The sequence below is a fragment of the Protopterus annectens genome, chromosome 2.part0, assembly GCF_019279795.1.
Source record: "Protopterus annectens isolate FY-2018-M chromosome 2.part0, PAN1.0, whole genome shotgun sequence".
NCBI classification, from domain to species: domain Eukaryota; kingdom Metazoa; phylum Chordata; order Ceratodontiformes; family Protopteridae; genus Protopterus; species Protopterus annectens.
In genome coordinates this window covers 1,434,378,828-1,434,396,829 of record NC_056728.1, presented here as the reverse complement: position 1 = coordinate 1,434,396,829, position 18,002 = coordinate 1,434,378,828, and the positions used below count along the sequence as shown (strand labels likewise).

At 39.0% G+C, this 18,002-nt stretch overlaps 1 protein-coding gene across 1 annotated transcript in view; it reads right to left on the bottom strand.

Annotated features, from left to right (window-relative positions):
* Positions 1 to 18,002, bottom strand: part of PRSS12 (serine protease 12) — a 1,465,718-nt gene that overhangs the window by 387,345 nt on the left and 1,060,371 nt on the right. The window contains exon 7 of the mRNA XM_044061659.1: positions 1,658 to 1,854. Within this exon, the coding sequence (XP_043917594.1) occupies positions 1,658 to 1,854 (197 nt within the window). The remainder of the gene's footprint in view (positions 1 to 1,657; positions 1,855 to 18,002) is intronic.

Genomic DNA, 18,002 nt, shown 5'->3' with positions numbered 1-18,002 from the left:
ATGCATATCTTTGGAAATAAAACCTCATAATACCTCAGCAGTTCCTTACAAAGAAGGCTGCGTTTGAAAAATGTGGACTGCTTAGATGGGCATTGTCTTCATTTTCTTGTCAAAATGGTTAAGTGTGTCTAGCAAACTACTAAATTTATGTGGTAATAAAAAAAACATTGTTTCTGTCTTGGCCACTTGTTTTGATTAAAAAAATAAGAAATACAAAAAGCCGCCAATACTAGGGCTACAAAATGATTTACACAATACAGCTTTGGAGAAGAATGTTGAATAATTCAGAGATCATAGGTGAATACTAGGCTAACTGCCCTTAAAGGTCATTTTAAGCCTAGATAATAACTTGATGTGGCTTGGAACTATGAGGTGAAGAACTTAACCATTATGGCAATCTCACCTTCTTATGTCAAGCCCACTTCCTTTATAATTAGCTCATAGGTGAGTACTAGGCTAGGTGCCTTTGTGGGCCATTTTAAGCGTAGCCGCCAATTTACCTTTCAAAGGTGAGAATCAAATCTTATACCTTGGGACTGTGAGGTAAACACCTCAATCATTATATCAACCCCTTTGACAGCTTTCACACTGTCAAAGAAAACAACATAATGCAGCAACTTAGTAGACAACTCTGTCACTTTACATTCTGATAGGCTGGTATACAGGTTCTCATTTTAATGCCATTACTGTAACCTCTGCAAAAGGTAATAACATGGCATTGCACTTGTAGCCTATATTAAGGTCACGGCTTACCCTGCATATATCAGAACTGATACTGGGATAGATAACCTCTAAATGTTTCATCTCCCAGGCCTCTGCTTGAAAATGTTTTATTTCCCAAACCCCTTACTTATCAAGGGTATCAGAACTTGTCAGAGATTTGGGATGCATGGTTAGGCTTAAAAAGTCCCTTGTGGTCATTAGTCTAGTAAACACCTATGAACCTATATGACTAAACCCTGAGAATGCTATCACAATGAAAGACAAACGGCTCTGTCTTTGTCATTCCAAATACTGACTCAAGTTTGTCTTGCATACTAAACACCCATCTGTATTTCATTTCCTGTCTACAGACTCCCTTAGCGGATCTTATCTCCTCTAATAATCTTAAGACTTACAGCAATTGGGTATTGGCATAGTATCTCAGATCATGCTATGTCTGGAGAAGCTTGTCACATAAGAAGAGCAAAAGCAGTGGATTAGAACAAAAGAAAAGAGGCAAGAAGTGATAACAAACATAAGAAAGTGAAAACTGTGGCACAGAAAGGGAGGGAGAGAGAATAAGTGAAAAGATGGGTTTATCCTGCACTGAAAACATACGGTAGGTTTATAAGTAGTTACAATGGATGTGGTCCAGGAGACCATTAAGGAGCCTAGCCTAAATTCACAATTGACCCAAAGCACTCTCTAGTTAAGTGACTTGCTGAAGGTCACACAGTACATAAATGAAGGTGGTAAGATTCAAACCTTGTAACAGAAAGCAGTTCATTTAACAAGTCAGAGCTATAGTTTTCTGCATTGTCAGACAAGTTGCAAATAAAAAAATGAGACAATTATGTCATATCTGATAAGTCAACTGTTAAATAACTGTTAATAAAAATAAGTGTAACAATTATAATAACAAATGTGACTGTTGCTGCAGATGATATGTCATTACCAAATATGGTTCCATGGATGCTATTTTCAGCATGGCAAAGGACTCCAACATCTTCTTCATGTGTACAGTCATGTTTGCCCCATTCTCGTGTTCGGCACTGCATGAAATTTAATTCTTTCCCAGAGCAGCTAACGTCATCCAGCCAGATGGGACCTGTGCCTTCTCCAAAGTGACTGCTGAGGGCACTTTTTCCATACCTTTGGAGTATAAATACAAAAAGTTATGTCCTGCAGGCTTGCCTGTAGGTTACTGCTCCTGTGAGGGACAGCCGATGTATAGATTAAGTCTCATTACATTACCATTACATTACAGCTACACAAACAGGTGCCTGAACTGGCAGCAGTGAGTTATATATTTTCCTCAGAAGAATCTCAGGTTTACATGTTGTTAATGAGGTGACTTTACCCTGCCGGATGGACTTGGCATGCTTTTTTGAAATCAGAGCATGTGTGAAAACAACTACTGCACAGTGCTGCAAATAGTTCAACAGTACTTCCTCAGTTGAGATAATGTTGCTGTAATAATTTGCACTCAAGCCAAAAGTGAATTAAAAATGAAATGCAAATGTAGTACTGTCATTTAATATAACACTAAAAAAACAAGCACATTCATGAAGATTTTTGTCTTTCATTCTTGATGGCTGTACAATAATAAAAGTTTGTTAAATTCTAGCACTTATTTACTTTTTCAGTTTTACCTACTCATGAAGATGGTTATTCTTTCATGTAAAGCTTTAGCAAATTAAACATGCAAAAATAGGTGATTATAATGTAGGGAGTAACATATGCCAGCTACTGAATAGCTAAATAAGCTTATATGATTTAGTCAGGTGACCATAAATGGTCTTGAAGGTTACCCAAACCCAGTAGCATCTCATTGAGTGAACAACTGCATTTGACTCCCTCTTTCCATAAGAGTGTCTGTCTGGCATTAAAACTGCTTGAAAATAAGAAAATCTGTTCTTAAACTGCCAGCAAGTGTTACTGTTAGTGGTTGCTGTTGATTTGTGCATGCATACTTTGACTTCAAGATATTTGTGGACTTAGCAGTTTTTTTTAATTTAGTACCTATATATGCAAGATAGGTATAGGCACTACACATTAACTAAGGACTTATTCTGATCAGTTCTGGATGTTAGGGGTATCCTGTTGTATGTATTTTTATAAATACTTCAAAATAGTGGATGTCATGTAAATGCAAAGTAGCATAACAAAAAATCTGAAAGGCTGAGTAAGTATATTCTAAGCTCAGCAGAAAAAAATATGTAAATCCAATGTCATTGCAAAGCATTCTGGTGATTTTGCAGACTATCCATAAAAAGCAAATAGTATTTATGAAATCTGTAGCTAAGGTAGTATGGAGCCCAGTAAATATTTTCAATATTACTAAGCCAAATAAAAGCTTGACTTCATGATATAGAAGGATGGGGCCATGACTGCAACCCAAGTGACTGAGGTTCATTTAGCATCTCAGCACTGGAGAAGCCAGGCAGAAAGGGAGAAAAAAGAGAGGCATGTCCTGCTCAGCTCTCCCAGGGAAGAAAGGGGGGGGGGTTATGACTAGCTAAGGAGCACCCAGGGAAGTATGTTTTTTCTGCTGGTGACTGGGGAAACCACTTGCCATGCTTTATGGAAGTAGGCAGGGTTGCTTGGTAGTCATGTTCCTTGCAGAAGTGAGGGATGATGACTAGTGCTGTCAGCTTCCTGCATATAATCTTTCTGCTCCTTAGCTGAACATACATGGTGAGTCAGGGTCATAAACAAGAAAACCTTCAAACCACTCTCAATGGCTGCCTAATTATGGCCCCCATGACTAACACTCACCCATGCTGTGGAAGGAATGAATGGGTAAACTGAGGGGAGTGATGGCTGGCAGGCAGCAAGGGCAAAAACAGAAAAAACATTATTATGTCAAATACAAAATAATACCAGACTATATAAATGTTTCATTGTACACAAAGCTGATCTACGTACCTATGCAACATATAACCAGGATTAAATAAAACCACCAAGTTAAAGTGAAGAACAGGCTAAAGGTAAGACAGCAAACCACTTTATTAACAAAGTTAAGTGCTTTCACCACAGAATTTTTCAAATTGAATTTATGTTAGCTATGTTTAAGAAAAGGGGCTATCCTAAAGCACTACTAGATAATGTTAAGGAAAAAGTACTACTGGAAAGGCAAATGGTATTTTTACACCCATTTTAGGCGGGCAAACCAATGGGGGTGTGGAAAAAAGAGATGCACCTAGTAGTGAGAAGGGGTTTTTCTCTTTTGTAACAGTTTACAATAAAGACAGTACAGCAATCATTAACGTACTATATAAGAATTGGAATTTGTTTACATTAGACAAATCAGTTATAGAACTTTTGGGTGGTTGTTGTTGTGTCTTTCAGCTTTTCCCGGTGGTAAACTCATAATAGTTTTTAAAAAGCAGTATGAAAATCCTGAAGTGACACCACGGCTAAGGCTTATGCAAAAAGGCAACTGGAATGTTAAAAAATATTAAATGAACTTTATTCGAAAAAACAAAAACAAAAAATGGCCTGAGTAGAATGATAAGCACGTTCGGCGAAACTTTGCCTTCATCACATCATAGTGTACAGAGGTCCCCATTGGTTAAAATAACAGTGAATAGCCAATCATTTTACTGTCTGCTGATACACCTACAAGAATTAACAAATCAAAAATACCAGATATAAGACCAGGAAGTGAGATAACACAACACACATCTAGCCAATCCTGAGTTAAGGAGGGGTTTCCAGCCTATTAATCATAGCCAATAGTGAAAGAATCTAGACAAAACATAATTCCTGGTTGAAGGCAGCATGTCATAAAAATCAAAAATATAAAAAAGTCAATAAAAATCTGTAATTGTATTATAACAAGAGGTTAATTCTTATTCATTCAGATCCTATTTATGCTGTAGCATTCATGACCATAATTTGATGAACAATGAAAAACTTGGATCTTCTTGGTTCATATTTAAGCTAATAAAATTTGGTTAAACAGCATGTAAATATGTAAAGCATATATTGCTGCTTCCTCGGCAATGGATACATGCATTATACCTTGTTAAAAGATCATTAACCAAGATAGAAAAGGGCTATCTCACTTCACAGTAATGAAAAATATACTATTTAAGATAAGACATCAATATTAGGGCGAGGAAACAAAAAAAATGGGAAACCAATGAGTTTTGAATAAAATAATAATAAAACTAATCAACAAAGGTTGAACTATGTCACCTTGGTGTACTGAAAACAATATAAATGTCATCAAATTCAAAAATATAACTGTGCAGAAGTACTTCAGACAAATCTTTATGAAAAAATACATAGTCTGCTAGTACTGCCCGCATTCGCGGCTGCTGAGGTGGAATACTTAAAAACCAATGATTCAATACAGATGTCCCATCTATGAAACGACAAGTTATAAATGCAGCTTCACAATGCTGACATTCAATAAAGCAGTGTAACATGTTTTTTGCATACAGATATGTGAATATTTATATCCACCCGCTTTTGCAGCTGCAGACAAAGAAGATAAATATCTAATCTTTCTTGAGACATAGAGTTAAAAACAGAAACCATCCAAATTCGCAGCTCCAGCCAATCAAGATGAAATAATGAATGTAATAGCCAATCCATAAAGAGCCAATCGGCTTTCTACTAGTCTCTAGTGAACGAATCAATGGATCAGCCAATGAAAGAGGAAAATGGAAAATTAAAGCCAATCATGAATCTCAGAGCAAGAACCACCCGCATTTGCAGCTATGGCCAATCAAAATAATCTATTGAATGTCGTGGCCAATCCACAAGGGGCCAATAGATTTTTGGCTAGCTTTCAGTTAACAAATCAATAGCTTGGCCAATGGGCAGAGAAAATAAAGAAAAAGAGCCAATCACCAGGATTGTGTAGATAATGGGCTAAAACTTATATCAACTGTGTTAGAGCATATTCAAATACACATAGGTAAAAAATAACATTTTATATAAATGCATATAATTAACAGTTGCATTAATGTCCACCCATATACCCTAACTCAAAGAGAATGTACATAAATAGAGGATCCTAACGAGTATTGCACGAGGCACATTAGGGGTTATTCAAAATTAGTTTTTAATGCTGCCTGCACATGGAAAAAAGTTTACTTATAAGTACCAATAAATATATAACCTAGTATAAGGGGAAAAAAACAACTCCAACCACTGACTGAAAACCAAAAAAAGTGCTGTTTGGAAAACAAAGTCCACGAACCACGGTATGATAATCCTTTATTCCAAACACAGATATTAACGCTCACAATTCACAATATATTTTCGTCTACCAAGACTTTTTCAGATAACCCCATACAACAAACAACAAGTCCTTAAATAGCCCGAAGAATTTCAAATTCAACCAATAAAAGCTTGACATCAATTAAATATAAAAAAGTAGTAATAACAAAAGTACCATTTTCAGACATTCATTTGCTACCAGGGGCCTTTAGTGTATAAAAATATATAAAAATATTAAAATGTATAAAACATGACATAAAAATGTTCATTTTATTCAGCATAGTAAACTGCTCACACAGCATAAAAAAAACTAATGCAATGCTACCCTCTAGTGGCTCATATTGCATCTTACAGTTTTTACAATTTGGCTGCTCTTAACTTCAATAATGGTGCCAGGGAAATGCTCTCATTAAGACCAGGATATCTCCCAGCATCCAAGAAAACCTGCCAGTACAACTCACGGTATTCAAGACGGGTTTCACACGAACCCCCTCTAGCATCTTTGTGGACAACCTCAAGTACAAAAGATAGAAAGTTTGCTTGAGCACAATTCTGTAGGTGTTTATATAGGGCATTTTTATCATAGATCCTACTTATGTCATAAAAATGTTCATAAATACACCTTTTTAAAAGTCAGCTAAGTTACTGGAGGATACTATCATTTATATTAAAAACCAGTGGAAGACAAGATTTATGCCTCTTTTAGGTAAGGGTAATGATTTTACATTCATTAATGGTGCGAAAAAGGATGGCAAATTTAATAGGGTACTTACAATGGAATATAGCAGTGATTCACAAAAGGTGGTTGATGTGGTGAAAAAAGAATGGGATAGATTTACATCCCTCGCTGACCTAAAGGGTGTTGAAAACAAACCGCTAAACATTGTGTTTAAGGAAGGTACCAATTTGAAGGAATTACTGGAAAAAGGGAGTACCGCACAAGGGAAAAAGACCTGGTACTTATAGATGTGGGGCATGTGCCCAGTGTAAACATGTAGTTAATGCTGACCAGGTGTTTATTAAAGCCAGGAATAAATTTGTGAGAAGTACCTGTTACAGTAATTGTATTTCTAGTGGGTTAGTCTATTTAGTGATCTGTGAAGTTTGCAGCATGTTCTATGTAGGGAAAACTGAAAGACGTTTAAAAAGGTGTATTTATGAACATTTTTATGACATAAGTAGGATCTATGATAAAAATGCCCTATATAAACACCTACAGAATTGTACTCAAGCAAACTTTCTATTTTTTGTACTTGAGGTTGTCCACAAAGATGCTAGACGGGGTTCATGGAAAACCCATCTTGAATACCGTGAGTTGTACTGGCAGGTTTTCTTGGATGCTGGGAGATACCCTGGTCTTAATGAGAGCATTTCCCTGGCACCATTATTGAAGTTAAGAGCAGCCAAACTGTAAAAACTGTAAGATGTAATATGAGCCACTAGAGAGTAGCATTGCATTAGTTTTTTTTTTGTGAAATTCTCTTTATTGTAAATTTTCAACAAAAGGGAAAACAGAAATCAAAACTCTCATTACAAAAATTCCAAAAAAAAAAAAAAAAAAAAAAACACATTAGGAATTACAGTCATTGAATTATGATAATGCGCATAAAAGGAAACCTGAAACATTCACCTACTGGATAAATACATTAAACCATAAACTATATACATATCATACATTGCCCAAAACAGTTCCTGCATCAGTCCAATACAGCATGTTGAATACTAATGGTACCCATGAAGGGTAAGTCTTTATTTAAGTATATGATCAGATAATATTCCCCAAAGTTCCTTAATAACTGGCTTGTGCTTGATATTGTGGAACAAGAATTTGTGTGCTCTGAGGTGCTTAATCGCCATGTGTTTAAAGCCTTCCCAAGAAAGGGAGTGTCTATTTTTCCAATTCAGGGAGATGTAATATTTGACTAGCATAAAAATAGGAATCAAAATCTTACATTTTCTTTCCGATAGGCTGGGAGGAGGAATATGAAGGATGGTGAATTCCCATTAGTTTTTTTATGCTGTGTGAGCAAGTCAATTCATTCAAGAATACATTTCGGCTAGGGATTACTGTTAAAATATGTTAAACCATTATGTCAACCTTGGCGAGTCTAATCAATAAAACCAATGTAAAGTGCATATTCAAAAATGTATATAGGATGTATCAATTCAATATAGAAGTTTCCTAACAAAATCCTAAAAGGAACATAAAAAGTAAATGATCAAAAAATAAAATCATTTGTAAAATATAAAAATCAAAAGAACTTTCAATGGACAAATCAGAGTCATGAAATACAAGACTTAGAAAAGGATCAAGTACTCATAAAGCTAGAGAATGAATTCATATATTCCATGGATTTACTACTCCTCCGTGCAGGACTAGCTTAGTCCTGCACAGAGGTGGCTGTTTAGGAGCAGGACAGCAGTGAGCCATACATATTAATGAGGCACGTTGCCTGAGCTCGTAACCTTAAACGGAGCGTGTAAGAGTGCAGGGGGCATGTCTGATAGCAGAGTTCTCAGAATATACACGCCCCGCAATGAAGAACAGCAGAAAGGCTAAAGAAATGAGCAAGACCGCTCATCGGTGACCGCATATCCCCACCAACATTCCCCCTGGTGTACAACAGCAAGTAAACACAAATAAAATGAACAAACCTGTATTTATTTTTTTATTAAAAATCCAATTAAAGCTAACCGTAGGTGCGCAGGTGTGCCCATTGCGTAGCTATGGGTAATGCAGCATAAATGGCTGAAGAGGATAACAAGGAGGATATATGCAAATGAAGCAGCATAGCAATAGTGTAATGGGTAGAGCATTCGCCTTACGAACAGGCATTCCTGGTTCAAGTCCCACTGCAGCACATTCCATTTTCCATGGCAAAGCATGTTATGACCAATATTGTTGTTGCAAAACCCACTGAATATGTATTTATAAACTGGAGTACTGCAGTAAATGCACATGTGAGGTGTCAGTGTCATAATGAATAAAGCACCAGTAAGTTTAAGCACCAATAAGCAGTAATAAGCATATTTAAGAACTAGTAAGTGGGTTTAAGCCGTTTTGCGTGGGGGTAAGCAATGCACACACAGGTTAAGCAATTCTAAAGCTAACTCTGTGTAAGCATATGTAACTGTAGGTTAGCATTGCTTGCCCTCGCGCAAACCCGCTTATAAATGCTCAAAATTACCTTAATCACTCTGTATCCAATGGACCTTGTTCTGCCCATCAACAAAATAAACTGCCATGCAGGTCCCATACCCAGAACCCTATACACCATAGTCACATTAGTTAACCACCAAGCCATCACAGAAGTACAGAAGAATGAGGTATCAGCAAACAAGCCTTCACTATAGTAAAACCAAACTGAACTTCTGAAAGGAATCATTATACAGACATATGTGCCTTAATCCACTACATAACATAAATATGTGAACTGGAGTAAAGCAGTAAGCCCAGAAGTCAGGTGTAATTGTAATTGAGTGTTGAAGTCCCCAATAAAACACAAGGACCCCATACAGTGTACGCACACATGAATCATGTATACCAGGCATACATATAAGGTGTAATGAATAATAACGCAATGCCAAAAAGGAATTATAATGCAAAGTCTAATGTAAGCAACGGTAAGCATTTCACAGGCCAGCTTAGGAGGTGTAAGCAATTTGCAGGCCAGCTAACTCAATGTGCCCAGTGTTATAACCCTTTAAACAATGCCAACCCTAGGTAAGCAGGTTTGCCCATAGCCTAGCCTTTTCAAAACTGGCCAATCACAGAAAAGTGCGGGAAACTGGCCCTACTTAAACCGAAGAGCTGGGAATACATCTCATAACTGGTTGTAGCTTCCCCTTGCAGGCACAATGGCAGTAAGGGGAGAAGGTGTGCGCTTTTGGGCACAGTGCTGGTGCATCCAGGAGTCCAGAATCATGACAGGACTCCTTGTCAAAGACCATGATCAGAGACTGCTGCAGGGCCAGTACCAGGGTTCCCAATATAAGGCGGAGGCCTGGGACCATCTCGCCTGTGACCTCACCAGTGCCACTGGCATACCCCGAACTGGTGAGAAGGTCAGGCATCATTATGCTGACCTGAAGTGGTGTAAGGGGGACCTCTTGGACCAGTGAATCCCAAGAGGCTAGAGCGGTAGGGGATCTTCCATTTGTGTGTAAGTATCACCCCACTATGTGTGTAATAATTGCCAGCACAGGTATATCATGGATAGGTATGGCTAAATATTCCTCTTATGTCCCCCACAGCTGCAATGGAGTGGACCACGAATCAGGAGGTGCACGTCAGTCACCTGGAGAGGTTGTGATGTGAGGCAGGTCAGTAATACTCATGAATTTACTGTCATAGGAAATAAAACTAAAGTAGTAGTAAATCAATTGCCTGTATAAAACCTGTATTGTTCAAGGCATGTACTGCATACACTGGAGAATATGGCAGGAAGAGTCTCATATAATATGTACATAAATAAAAGCGTAACAGCCTGACAATAAAGGTCTAACTGCTGGACTGCATGTGTATACTTTCGTATCATATGGTAATGTAGATTTGCAATCATGTAATAGTATTGTTGCATTAAGCACTGCTGCCCATACCGTGCACCATAAATTGAATGTGTAGGAATGCCTTTATATGACTGGTGTAATCCCCAGAGGCAATTTAGCATAACTGAGAGACACACAGAAAACAGGGAAAATGCAGACAACAAAACTCAAATAGCACATGCAACTGAGATGTGAATTGTTGTTTTGTTTAGCACACACAGCCATGGTTTGAATCCTGCCAGTGGTAGTAGTCTGCATACAGAATCATACCCCACAACTGTACAGATATGTCCAGAATGTCCAGTAAAGTGGCTCTTATCTGTTGTCCATCAACCTGTCCCCCTGTGAAATCAGTGGGATGACCCCAGACGTATAGGCAGCAAAAAGGAAATACAACTGATTGACACACATCTATGAGAACAAAACTGGCACACTAGCAACTCCCCAAAACCTTTTGAGACTAAGAAGCCACATATGTCCCATTTACACCCCAGCTTGTCAAGCTGTGGCCAGAGTGTGTACAGTAACAGAGTGAGATGTATGTGCATAATAATAATGTGGAATCTGGTACTGTGTGTGGGAACATTCATGTAGTGCTAACAAACATTTCTCCCACAGGTCTGCCATATACCAACACTGTGCCCAGAAATACAAGAATGATACCTGTACTAGTACTGTTTGCACTGGTATTGTATGGCATTGCGACTGATGCAGTTGCCCTGAATAATGAGGTGGTACACATCACTGTTGCCCACACTGTCCTACAAAATATTACTGGGTAGGATATCTGTATAAGAGTGTTGTAATACAAGGTCAGAATGCAAAAGCACAGGGGATTAATAAGACAGAAAGCAGATAGGAGATATACAGTAATATCTATATAGCAGGCACAACTGTGATGGACAATGTTTAAGTTGTAGCAGACACAGCCATGGTCTGAATCCTGGGAGTGGATGTAGGCTGCATACAGAATCATACCCCACAACTGTATAGATGAGGCCAGAATGTCCAGTATATGGGCCCATATCTGCTGCCTGTCCCCCTGGTAAGTCCATGGGATGATCCCAGATGTTTAGCCAGCAAACAGGGAATACAAGTGATTGTCAAACACCTATGAGAATAAACCTGTCACTGTAGCAACCCCCGAAACTGTTAGTAGAGTAATATTTCAAGTATGTTCTATCTACATTCCCATGTTGTCAAGCTGTGACCAGACTGTGTACATTAACAGAGTGAGATGTATGTGCATAATACTAATGTGTAATCTGGAAGTTTGTGTAGAAACACTCAGGTAGTGCTAACAAACATTGCTCCCACAGGTATGTTGGATAACAACACTGTGCTGAGAAATAAAGACCATTATTGGTACTGGTACTGTTAACTCTGGTATTGTAGGGAATTGTGAGTGTTGCAGTTTCTCTGAATAATAATCACTGTCACCCACACTATGCTACATAATATAACTGTGTAGGAAAGCATGTATATGTGTGTGTCAGATCACTAAAGATGGAAGAGGGCAATATTCTAGATATGTCCCGGCACACAAACATGTGGTCAACACATGGCCAGAGTCTGTGCAGAAAGAGTTGGATAGCTATGTGCACAACATAAACCCGGAATCTGGGAGTATGTGTAGAAACAGTTAGTGCTAACAAACATTCCCTCCACAGGTATACCAGGTAAGAGGTGTATACTGCAGGTAAAACCAGTTCATGTGTAACGATGATGACAGCCATATCACTGTCCAAACTAAGGTCATAGGGTAGTGTAGTAAGACGTGTAAAGTACAGATAACAGCACTGACTAGGAAAGTAATTTGGACTACAGGAATATACTAGTTGGTAATTGACACTCCCTCAACCATATCTCCAACAATAATCAACATACCCACCCCAACTGGTATGTAATGACACCTAAGTTCTGATAATGTCCAATTGTTTGATAAATATTTTAAATGGTTCCCATGCATGCGCTATATTGAATTATTCCAACATTGTGGCATGGTGCCATCAATGTACCTGCATGCTGTTCTTATTACCACTGTGATCATGCAATGATGTATGCATGTGTTCTGTTTGCTATGCAACTGTTCTGTATGTGGTGTCTGGGTTAATGTGAATATCTATGCATGCTGTTATACTTAACCCTGGAATGTGTTGACTATTACTAACCCACATATGATGAAATCTAAACACTATAGCATGCTTGGGAAGGCTGGTTTTAGCAGACCCACCTGTCTCACCTCAGCTGTCTGTGGCACCAGGCGCCAGCATGTCTGGGGCACAACCTGGGACCTCCCTGTCCATTGGTACTGCACCACCTTTGGGTGGAACCATCTCAGAGGATGGGGCTCACCCCCTCGGGAGCGGGCGCGGACAGGCACCTGTCACCCGTTGCCAGGTCGGGGTCATGGTGCGTAGAGAGATCAACCAGCAGCTTGGTGATCTTCTACACCAGCTCGATGGCTGCATGTCACAACTAGAGCATCAGTCTGGCTCTGCAACTCAGCCCCCAGCACAGCCACCATCGGGGCTGTGAAGGTGCAGTGGTGACTGCCCATGGGTGGGGACATCAGTCCCATTGTTTCCACTAGGGGGCTCGTGGTCTTCCGATTTCCCAACACCCCTCTCCATCAAGGTGTTTACCCCCACATGTGTCATATACCACCCCTGTATGCATCTAGTTTGTCTTGTCTGTTAACCTACCCAACCTACCTCACCAAATATACCTACTACCCCTCCCCTACATCCCACTCTCTCCTGAAAAAAGGGGCAATCTGTTCCCACAAAAAAGTCTTGCCTCATACATAGCTGTCCATTTCGCACACATGTCCACTGGACACATGTAATCTGGTCTAATTGGCATCACAACTTATTATTGTTGTCCTCACCCCCTTCCAGGGGTTTGAGTGTACAAATATACCTCCAAATTCAGTGTATATGCACAACTGTTCCTATAGAAGAAATGGGCAGCTATGGACCTTCCCTACACACTTCCTGCACACCCCTGGCTAGTTTCCCTACTGCCTTTCCCTCTTTGTGCCCCTTTTTTCACCACTTTCCTATCAACCCCTTTTTCTTTTCTTTTAAAGAAATTAGCATGGGGGTAAGCGGGAGTAAGCACTTTTAAGCAGCAGTAAGTGGGTTTAAGCCTGTTTGCATTGGGGTAAGCAATGCCTGCACAAGTTAAGCAATTTAGAAGCTAAATGAGTATAAGAAACTGTAACTGGAAGTTAGCAGTGCTTACCTCCGCGCAAACCTGCTTACAAATGCTCAAAAAGTGCCTTAATCACTCTGTATCCAACGGTCCTTGTTCTGCCCAGCAACAAAATAAATAACTTCTGCAAGGCTCGAACTCAGGACCCTGCACACAATAGACAAAGGGATTTACCACTAAGCCATGTCAGATATACATAGCCCTGATGTATGTACAAACATATCATCCAGCCAGTCATTCAACAGTACAGAGAATGTATTCCAACATGTAGATGTATGGGTGTGTGTAACTATATTAATATCTAAACAGATACAACATATATATATATATATATATATATATAGATATATACATATATATAAATATATGTGAACATATATACATGCAAATGCCTACATCTATAGATATATATGTCTACATCTATATGTCGAAATATATACAGCAATTTATATATATGTAAGCAGATATATATAGCTATGTAGGTATATATTGACATAGTTATATTTATGTAAGCAGATATATGTATCTATATAGGTATATACGGACATACATCTGTAGATAACAATGGGAAAAAACTAAAACATACATGTCCACATGCACCGTTAATGGGGTTGAGAGGCCCCAAACAATATATGTCTTGTACAAATAGGTATACCCCCCACAGCCAAACACGTCCACCCTGCAATACACTACCAAGTGTTGAAGATCCCATAACCAGGACCTGACATGACATGGGCACAAGATGTTAACAGTACTACATCTCACCTGTATGATGTCAGGCTGGTATTGGTAACATAGCATGCAGTACAGTCTGGCTCCCACAGGAAATGTACAATGTGGAAGCTATCAACATCCCTAGGATACATATACACAGACATATATGCAGATACAGATATATATATATATATATATATATATATATATATATATATATATATATAGATATATGTATATGTATGTATCTATAGATATATGTATATGTATGTATCTATAGATATATGTATATGTATGTATCTATAGATATATGTATATATAGATATACGTATATGTATATAAAGATATATGTCTATATAGCTATACATGTATGCACATCCTATGTGTACATATATGCCTAGTTATGTTGGTATATATGTAGATATCTATAACTATATGTGCACACATATCTATTCTGATATACCTACTACTGTCAATATATATGCAGATATCCATACGTATATGTGCATATGTATCCCTATCTGTATATGTGTAGACATATATTGCTCTGTATATGTATATATATATATATATATATATATATATATATATATATATATATATATATATATATATATATATATATATATATATATATATTTATATATATATATTTCTGTATGTATATATATATATATGGGTGTTTATATATATATATATATATATATATATATATATATATATATATATATATATATATATATATATATATATATATATATATATATATATATATATATATATATATATATATATATACATATACATATCCATCTATATATGTTGATATGTATATGTGTATATATCTATATAGATATCTGGATAATTATATATACATATATTTACACCACATGTCCTGAACATGGAGTGTAGCTCTACCTCAGCCCCTATAGTCCCAACTTTGTAGTGCATGGGGATGTCAGGTGTGTATAGCAGGTATATTTGTAGACTGTTGCTACTGTAATAGGGATTGTCTTCACAGATATGGTGTGTGTGGGAGGTCACCTCTGCTTTTAACATGTGTGCCATTGGCTACTGACAGACATCCTAAGGACATCTTAGTACAGTACCACTGCTACGTAATGCTGCTGTGGACAACAGCAGAGATATTGGCCAATATATGTGGACAGTCTAACACACTTTGGACAGTACAGAGGTATACACATAACCCCTTAGTGCAAGACATGTGGATCAATCCTGACAATATGGATGTTAACAGCCATGCAGATGGGTGTAACACGTGACTACTGGTATACATTTACCCCCATAGGTTATGCATTCACACAACCCTGTCTGTACTGCCACATAATAACTGCTGGTACAGAGGTGCCATGGCCACATACTACCCACTAGATATTGACATACATCTGTACAGCATCCCACTGCTCTGTCTGACATACATGACTGTTACTGTGGCCCAGCAGCAGTACATCTGGCAAGTATCTGGACATCACATCTCACTGGGTAAGTACACTAAGGTGCTAGGCATGTAACAAAGCACTGTGCAGGGTACAGGCAGACTGGCTCAACACTGGCCTACATTTCCTATGGGGGAATGTACATGTGCCTGCATATATAGCAGGCTCTACAGGCATGCCACAGCACAGGGTTACATACACCTGTGTGACAGTGCTTAACTGCAACTAATGTGAACACAGCCACAGCCACATATGGTAAGCTAGCGTAATATTACAGTATAGGGACTATCTGTTCGACTACCTCATATGTGCCACTCACGCCCTAACCCTACATATATTGTGCCGGTACACAGTGTGGTCCAATGCTTGTCTGTGGTATGGGACATGTGCGTGTATGGCCCTACAGACATGTAAGCCGATAGGGTAACATACAGTGAAGCAGCATGTAACATCAGATAGAACAGGACCAAGAACAATGACATCCACCACAGTCTGTACACAGGCCAAGGTACATATTAACAATATATACACTGTTGACAATCACCATAAGTACACAGACCTCAGTACTGTACACACAACCACAGAATGTCCAGGTTATGTCATCAAATATAACCCCTACTATACATAACATGTGTCTGATATCTCACCGACTTATTATCAGATATGATGTCACTAATTATGGTGTACAGAACATATGCACCCCTTACTGCATGACATATTTACAAAGGTTGACAGGGCTGTGGCTGAAGGCACATACACTGGGTCAATATTGATATGTTGCTGTGGTAACCTCATACATTTACTGTTGTAACAGGGTTTGTTGCAACATATGTCCTATGAGGGATATGAGGTCAGTAACTCTTACGGCTGTCACCATCTACAGATTGCAATCCTCACACTACCTTCTGCAGTTCACAGATAGGTGCTCTGTGGGTAACACATGAAACAAAAGGCACCACACACTGCCCAGTCTGCAGATGACCCTACAGATGGGTGTTCCCTCATAAACATAGCACTGACATGGCAGGTATTAAAACATGTAGGACAGCCATATCCACGCACACCCTGTTAAACTAACATTACTCCAAATGCAGTACAGCAGCACTTACAGTCTGTAGTCAGGTCAGGCGCATCTCCCTCCTGTGCGTTGGCCTGTTTCCACAGTGTATGTTGTTAGAGGTAAATCCCCAATCCATCTGAGATGCTCTTTGCCAAACAACAGACCGAGTTCCTGCTCACAGTGAATGAAAGGCCCAACACCAACAAGATGTTCCTAGATATTGGAGTGTGTTTCCATGCAACTGGCTATGGGAATGTTACCACAGCTGTTCCACATGCGATCAGCTAGAGGAGGGCTGCAATTTGTGCAGAGGCCATCAGTTGATCATGAGCATCACTTAAAATACACATGCTGCTGCCTAAGCAAAGTAGGTGTAAGTCTCCACATCCACCAGAGAGGGAGTGAGAGAGGCAGACAGAGGCAATGAAAAATCAGGGAGGGGTGGGAGAGTAAAACTTAGTACTGTGCAGGTATCACATGCACCACAGGGGTCATACGGAGGTTAAATGGGCAATGGGTATATGGAGGTGTTTGACATCAGACAGCATGCTTCAGTATGCCAATGGGGGTTTTAGTGAGTGTGAATGTGGTTATACGCATCATACAACACAATGGGGTGCCAGTACTGACATGCATGGGTGCATTGCTTCATGGGTGTGTAGTGGTTGATGGTGCCAGATAGCTATACAAGGCTAGATGATGGGCCACATGACAATGGTCTGTATTGTGGCTCAGAGGTGTAGTGTCGGGATCTGCCCACACAGGTAGGTATTGTATTCACCATCCAGTCACCTGCATGACTATTGCACGTGGCCAATGCTGTGCATTGCTTGCCATGTATGTGTTCCTTAGTCCATGACATGGATGGTGTCTGGGTTGTGCACACCTCCCACATGCATGTACAGTGACATGTGGTACTGTACCTGGGGTATCTGGACCATGTTGTGTACACAGATTGTTATCATCAGATGTGCCAGTCCTGGCCTCATGTGGCAGGACCTGCTAATGGACAGTAGGTTGACACTGCACCTACAGTGATAGCATGATACTGGTATTTTCTGGTGTCAGTG